Consider the following 8,082-nt stretch of genomic DNA (forward strand, 5'->3'; position numbering starts at 1 on the left):
TATCAAGGTTAAGTGACAATTCACTTGTGTGTTGCAGTGTGCAACATTTCTAGATTATTTCTACATATATAGAACGCAATGTTAGAAGCCTTCGCACTTCTCATCATTGAGTTTCAAGTTGAAATGCTTTCTGATTGTGTCGTTTCATTTGCAGTCCACATCATTTTCTGGGCATACAATTCAATTTAAATAAACATATATTTGCTGGGACCAATCAGACTCAACACCTGAGGCATTCAACATATCAAAAATGTTTGGAAATAAAATATGAATTATTCATTTGTACCTTTTGTGATTGCCAACGGGGTTCATATGATTGGTTAGGTTTTATGATGAGAGGACACATCCATTCTTAAACCACCTTCATTTTGCATTCTAACTTTATACACCAAAACATCTCAGCAGTTTGACACAGAAAGATTCAAGTTTTTACAAGTGTAAGTAAAGTTTCAAACATTTTACAAGCAGGCAAAGCATCATCAAAAGATTTAGAAAAAACATTCTGCAATCATCTCCAAGTGGTCAATATTTTTCATTAAATATTTTCATTCATTTGTTATTACTTGATACTATCTGAGTGTGTGATAATAAAACCCAAAAAATAAAACCTATAGCATCACTTTTCTGTTCTTTGAAGCTGACTTAAGAATATTTACAGAATCGATTCAAGGGGACAATTGATTACAAAACATTATGCAAATATATGTGCATCTATCCAGCAATCAAGATTAAAAAGAAAATCTGTCATTATCTGACTATTCTGAAAATGTGACCGCGAGTCATTCCGATTCCTCCCTACACCGCAGTTTCTTAACCAATGGCTTGGCAGCTAGGCTAAACAAGTTCTAGAGCAAAAAAAAAGAAAAGTTTGGCACACCGTATCAAAGGTAAAAGGTAAGCAGACCTGCAGTGTTAGAACAGATTAGCGTTAGCCAACAATGTTACCACCACCACAGCAATGTTGGGCTATGTTGTCGACGTGGGTGTGGAAGGCACAGTACGATTATTTGGCCCGGATATATACCACGGCCATACATCAACTGACAAGTGTAATTCAGTAGATTGGTGATGAAATGCTGCGGCCATAATACAATTTAAATCATTATGGGCGAGCGCTAATTAGGGGGGGGGGGGGGGGGGGCTGTAATATGTCTTCTTTGATTGGAAAGACGATTGTTTATTTCCTGAGTGGCTGGCCTCAGTAGTACAAAGAGAGGAAGTCAGGCCAGCTGTGGGAGACGAGAGCGCCTCCTAAAGTGTAAAATGTTTGACCTTTCAAGGTGCACACAAAGCACGAAACAAACAAATTATATCATTCTGCTGTTGCGGCGTCCCTGAGCTTTGCCGTCTCTGTGGCAGCCTCCTGGTCAGCTTCTGCCGGTTGGGTGTAATTGGTAGGCTGCTCCTTCTCTCCTTTGGCAAAGGGAAGCCCGTACGTCTTCCAAAATAGGTAAAGGTCGCCCATGAACGCCAATGTTGCGAGGAAGCCAAACACCTGCCAGAGGAAACGTTTCAAAACATTAAAGAAAGAAGTAGGGAAGGAAACAATAAAGATAGGGAGTGAAACAAGGTGGTAGAGAAGGACATGAGTAAGAAGGACGGAATGAGAAAGGGGGGTAAGAAAATAAGGAGGTTGGGAAGGCAACATAGAAGCCGGGGATAAAAGAAAGTTGTATGAAAATAAAATCAGGAGGCTGGGAAGAAAAGAAGGCAGTATGTAAAGAACAAGGTTGGGAGTGACCAAAGGTGTTAGGGTAAGAAGTAAGGAAGCAGGGAAGGCTTGAAAGAAGGAAGTAGGGAAGGAAAAAAGGAGGTAGGAAGTGAAAAGAAGAAAAGAAGGCAGTAAGTAAAGAACAAGGTTGAGAGTGACCAAAGTTGTGAGGGTAGGAAAGGCTTAAAAGAAGGAAGTAGGGAAGGAAAAAAGGAGGTAGGGAGTGAAAAGGAAATAGGTAAAAAAACAAGGTGGGGAGTTTAAGATGGAGATAGGGAAGAGGCGAAGGAGGTACAGAAGTACAGGCAGGTAAATAAATAAAGAAGCAGGGAAGGCAAAACGAAGGTAGATAAAAGGAAGGAAAATTTGAAGTCACAAAGGAAGACAGAGGTCAGGAATAGAAGAAGGAAGCAGAAAAATAATTAATCAGGAGGTAGAGCGTGAAAGGAGGAAGTAGGGAAGGCAAGACAATGATGCAATGAATGAAACAAGCGAATGGGAAAGGAAAGGTCGGGGTGGAAGAAGACGTAGCGAAGGAACAATGGGAAAAAGCGTTTCCGCACCACAGCAGCTGTCTCTAGAGAAGTGCCGGCATTCCTGGCAGCAAACACGATGGAGGCGATGAGGAAAAACACGGCGATCAGCATCGTGTACACAAAATCCTGAAGCACAACAAGGACAAGAATCATCATTGCAGTATGATCATTAATATCAAATCAGGTTATATATTTATGCACTAAATCAATAACAAGTAACAATTTGGAATATACAGGTATGCACAAAATTGCATCAAGTATTTGTATTATATGCACTAAATGTAAGCAAAGGAAAAGAATAAATAAAAGATGGCAAGAATATAATAAGCTTCAGCTGTAAAATTGCCAACTCAGCATTTTGTCCTTGAAGACTTCCTGTACTGACGGGGAGGCCCTCGTTGTGGTCACATGATGTTTGAATGGGTTGTCACATCAACTCCACAACATTTGACCGGGTTGCCAAATGTGTACCATTAATAAAACTTGTGTTATTTCCCCCTTGAAAAGCAGGAAGAACTTTCTTTCTTTTTCAAATGTTGAGCAACAACTTTGAATGGGAACTGCATTATTCATACATAATAACAATAATTACATTAACTCATTCACTGCCATTGATGGCTATAGACGTCAAAAATTAATTTTGTTAACAAGAGTATGAAAACCTAGAATTTTTTTTTATTGTACATATAGAACAGATATAAAATTTGTGATAAATCTTGAGTTTAAATAATTAAGTAATTAAACAAAAAAGAAAATATTATTAAAAAATTAGGGGCGTCAGACGATTAAATTTTTTAATTGTAGTTAATCGCATGACTTCAAACGATTAATCGCAAATTTTATATCTGTTCTAAACGTACAATATTTTTTCCCCTAGGTTTTCATACTCTTGTTAACAAAAGTATAGAAATAGTTCAAATGATTTTTTTATGTCTATAGCAGTCAATGGCAGTGAATGAGTTAATTTAGAAGTTTAATTTGTTCTGTCACCAAGCTCAAAACAAAATGTACGAACATTCCCTTAACAACAATGTGGCGCATACCAGGCTTGACCAGCAGGTGATCCCCACTTTAAGGTGCAGCGTAGTGGAAAGGAGGATGAGGAGCAGTACAGTGAAGAGGAACGACGTGCAACTGACAAACTCAAAGAACTCCAGAGCTGTGCAGTTGATGCAGACGGACACAATCTCTTCCAGGACGAACGCCACCAGTGACAGCAGCTGGCATTGTAGAGGGGAGGGGGACAAGTGAGATGTACAAAAAAAAAAAAAAAGAAGCACATACAGCCTACGAGTATTTGGCAGATATGCCCTGTAAACGTATTCTAGTCAATGGACTGAATTTCATGAAAGCAACACAATTGCACAAAGTTAACACCTCTCATTCATTCAGAAGCTGCATTTGGCAAACCAGCAACAACATGTGACTTTTAATTTGATGATTATAAATGTTTGCTCCTCATATGTTTAGGACATGCATTAACTATGCACCAAACAAACATTAAAGGGGTCTAGTCCTCAGAGAAGCTTTTGGTACCACGATTAAGACGCTAGCCCCTTAAGAAGCTTCTAGTCCCGAGAGAAGGCACTAGGGTTTTAATACTAAGTAAATGTTCAAGTCACAAGTGTAGGTTGTAGTCCTGAAAAAAAGGGTCTAGTCCAGGGGTAGCAAGATCCGGTCCTCGAGGGCCGGAGTCCTGCAGGTCTTGGATATTTCCCTTCTTCAACACAGCTGATTCATGATCAGCTCATCAGCAAGCTCTGCATAAGCCTGATGACGATCCTGTTATTTGGAATTAGCTGCAGTTCGAGTAGGGAAACCTCTACAAACCTGCAGGACTCCATGGACCGCAGTTTGCCATCCCTGGTTTAGTCCAAGGAGAACGTTTTTATTTAGGCCTAAGAGGTGGTTGTAGTCCAAAGTGAAGATCCTAACACTGAAAGAAGGTTTTAGTCCCAAGGGAAGGTTTGAGTCACGTGAACGGTACCAGTCCTAAGATAAGGGCCTTGTTCCAAGAAGAAGGTCGTAGTCCAAGAGAAGGTATAGTTCAGAGGGAAGGTTCCAGTCCTGAGAAAAGGTTCAAGTCTTGAGAAAAGGCTATGGTCCAGAGAAAAAGTTATAAGCTAACAGGTTTTAGTCCCCAAAAATGTCTAGTCTTGAGAAAAAGTCACAAGAGGAGGTTCTAGTCCCAAGAGATAGCAGTCCAAGGCAAGGGTCTAGTCTAATCGCAACAGAAAGTTTTAGCCTTAGGGTATGGTTCTAGTACCGAGTTGAGGTTCTACTCTGGAAGGAAGGTTCCATTCACGAGAGAGGTTTCAGTCAAGAGATGGTAAGATACTCATCCAAATCAAATATTCTAGTCCCTGGTAAAGGGTCTAGTTCAGATAGAAGGTTGAAGTTCTAGATTATAGTCATAATATAAGTTTCTTAACTTCTCATCCCAAGTGAATGCTCTTGTCAACAGACACATCTCAGAGAAGATCCTAGTCCTGAGATGAAGATTTTCAACCACAAAGAAGGTGCTCATCCCCGGTTCTTGTCTCAAGAGAAGGTTCTAGTCTGGACAAAAGGTTGCAGTCACCTTAGAAAGTTGCAGACCCCAAAAGAGAGTTTCTCGGCCCAAGGTAAGATTGTAGACCTGAGAGAAGGGAAAACATGTACCCTTGCTCAGCAGGTCGAACCAGCAGACCTGGAAAAGTCCTTCACGCACTAACGTGAAGACAACTTTCATAATTCAAATTGAAGTGAAACCTCTGTAATGATATCCCACCTTCCGCACTTAACGTTGCGCTAGTCCAGCTGTGATGTGCTAACGGAGGTTTGTGCTAACGGAGATGTGCTAACAGCAGCGCTTTCACTTCCCGCTGGACACTTCCTGTTGAGAGGCCGCAGGAGGAAGGGCGAATCGCGGCCAGGTCCACCGAAACCGCACTTCAGTGTTTTCTGTCGGTTTGTCCTAACAATTTGTCATTTGCGCAGACCGACACTCAACCGTCCAGAATTCTTTGTACATTATACTGAACCACCAAGAAGTCCTCACACAAGACATCAAACCTTGCAAAAGTCCTCAAGCAACACAAATCCTCCTAGTAGTCCTCACACACTACACTGAACCCCTCTAGAAGCCCTTCTAGAACCTTCTTGAGATCCTCACAGGACGACCCCCACATTCTCTACTGAAGAATGTAGTCTAAGTAAGTCTTTACAGGCTACATTGAACCTTCCAGGAATCCTCATACACTACACGGAACCTTCTCGAAGCCCTCACAAGAGTTTGTTAACATCAGAACCTTCTAGAAGCCATGATGTAAACATTATATAACAACTGTAAACATTCGAGAAGTCCTTGCACACAGAACCACATGGTGCCCTGACATACCATACTGAACCTCCGAGAAGTCGACACACACACGACACTGGACCTTATAGAAGTCCTCATACATGACTCAGAACCTTCTAGAAGCCCCCCAGACACTATACAGAAGTTTCTAGAAGTCTTCATACGCTATATTGAACCTTCTCGATGTCTGAATCACACACACAACACTGATCCTTCTCCCTGTCCTCACAAACTAAATCAACACAAACCAAAGCTTTGGGAAGTCCTCAAACAATACAGAACCACATATAAGATTTCTCAGTGGCAACACTGGTCAGGACAACAACTCACCACTTCCAAGACCTTGACAACGAAGCGCACTTTGTCCAGATATTGTGACGGTACCAGGAAACAGCCGGCATTTGGGTTTGGCACCGTTGTCGGGGAATAAACTTCATCTGCGGCCATGATGAAGCTGAGAGACATCAAACGCATGCAATCGCGTCATCAACACGCCACCGTAATAACATATAAAAAATATTTATGTTTGCTTTGTTTTTTTAAAATCACTATTGTTACAATACCTGGGACATTTCATGTTGTAAAATTTGCATTCTGAGTGCATCCTGAGAAAATATTTGTAATTTATCTAATAAATTAAAGCAAATATTTACAATATATGGAGTAAGTATTAGAATATATACTGGACAGTGGACATGTATAGTCACAATTTCCCTCACAGAAATAATCAGACATAATTTTATCTGATATATTCTGATTATCTTTAGTGAATATTTTCAACAACTCATTTGATTTTCTTGAACACTTCTTAGCGTAATACAGTGTGTCAGTTGTCCTCAGGACAAGTACAGTACTATATATTGTAATAGTAAACTGTTTACACATAAGAAGATGATTGTTGACTTCATTCTGATAAAAAAAAAGTCCTTAGACTACAAATAGTTGCGCTAAAGTGTTAATCAATTTAATTGATTTCTAAGTTTGTGTTGAATCTGTCAAACTAAAGCTACTACTGATACCACTAGTAAATTTGATCTGATTTAATTCTGATAAATGTTGTAAACTTTAATCAATAGGTTTTTTTTTTCACTTTGGTTAGCAGCTGTAAAACAAACTCCTATGTTGGACGAATGACGCCGGAGTCGCTTAAGGACCAAGACAATTTAAAGTGTGATGTGTTAGTGAAAATGACCACACACAAAAACAAAACTAACAAGGGGAAATAAGCCAAATGTGTAGAATTCTTAATGCAGTCTTGCTGGTGAAGTGCTAAGATGAAAGTGAAGGTAAAACAACGTGAAAGTGAAGGTAAACAAGCGAACCAATGACAAGTTGTCCCCATTGCTAGAATTGATTATTAACGTCTTCACATAGACAGCGAATGCGATTATAAACTATTACTAAATTTGAATTAAATCGATAGTTGACGTTGGTTAGCAGCTGTAAAACAAGATTCCGCGTCGGCCGGACCACGCCGAACACACTTTTGAACCAAGACATGTTCATGTGAGATGTGTTGGTGAAAATTAAGACAAAAACAAATGGAGCATTTGCAATAAAGGAATTGTTAACCCAGTCACAAACTTTCCGCCTCCGCCACTAAACTTGTTCATACGTGGAGGAAACCTGATCAACGTGTTCGCAAGAGCAATTTTGTTATATATTTCATTTAATTAACGACTTTGACTCACCGCTGAGGATTCTTGGTGCGGAACAACAAGTAGTCGTGTCGTTTTCCACAAAAAAGTAACAAGTAAATTTACTTCCGCGTTGCCTTTTTACTTTGCCAAAGCTGCGAATACTAATGGCGGAAACGTAAAACAAAACTTCCGGTAGTCAAGAGCGTATCAATTCAACAATAAAACAACAACAATATCTTAGCCTAGGGATATTCTCACGATTATAGTTTCGACCACACTCGATGCTAAGGTTTTGATCTTAAATGTTCTCCGAGCGTAGTCAAGTCAGTTGTCTGTCAAATCGCCACGCGCTGTGAGGGCCAACTTCAAAATAAAATGTCATTGTATTATTTGATAAGCTTTAGTTAAGTTAAGAGCGCCTCGTTGTCAACTTTGTCAAGGCATGGAAAAGTCCCATGATGGCCTGGTAGAATTAATTACAGCCACTGGAGGCTTTGAGCGGATGCAGTTCAACCCCCTTCAAAAAAATCATCCAAAAAAAGGCTGATAAACATTCAATATGCACTTTCCACCAAAAAACGGGAGGAAAATGGGGAAGAAGAAAAAAAAAGTACAAATATTAAAATGGTGGGCAAAAAGATTAGGGAAATAAATCCGTAAATACAGGTATGCGAATCCGCAACTAAGCGGGGGTATACTGTACTTCGTGATTTAGAAGCAGGGTTCGGTTCGTGCAGTTCCTGCGGTAGCCTGCCAGGAGGCGTCAACACACCGCAACAGCCCCGTCCGCGTTCGCGCGCGCGCGTGTGCGTGCGTGTGGGCTTTCCCCGCGTTTAAAGCGCGCGCGCGGCGGCG

General features: G+C 40.5%; 1 protein-coding gene across 1 annotated transcript; it reads right to left on the reverse strand.

Moving 5' to 3' along the window:
* Window positions 1–362: 362 nt before the first annotated feature.
* On the reverse strand, window positions 363–7,452 carry cmtm6 (CKLF-like MARVEL transmembrane domain containing 6). The gene is made up of 5 exons (XM_086078585.1): window positions 7,279–7,452; window positions 5,918–6,041; window positions 3,291–3,467; window positions 2,275–2,373; window positions 363–1,495 (listed from the first exon to the last, which is right to left on the reverse strand). The coding sequence occupies exons 2-5, from the start codon at window positions 6,032–6,034 to the stop codon at window positions 1,313–1,315; spliced, it is 576 nt and encodes a 191-aa protein (XP_085934711.1). The 5' UTR covers window positions 6,035–6,041; window positions 7,279–7,452; the 3' UTR covers window positions 363–1,312.
* Window positions 7,453–8,082: the final 630 nt, after the last annotated feature.

The sequence above is a fragment of the Leptonotus elevatus genome, chromosome 6 (assembly GCF_054856555.1).
Source record: "Leptonotus elevatus isolate MCC_2025b chromosome 6, RoL_Lele_1.0, whole genome shotgun sequence".
Lineage (NCBI taxonomy): Eukaryota > Metazoa > Chordata > Actinopteri > Syngnathiformes > Syngnathidae > Leptonotus > Leptonotus elevatus.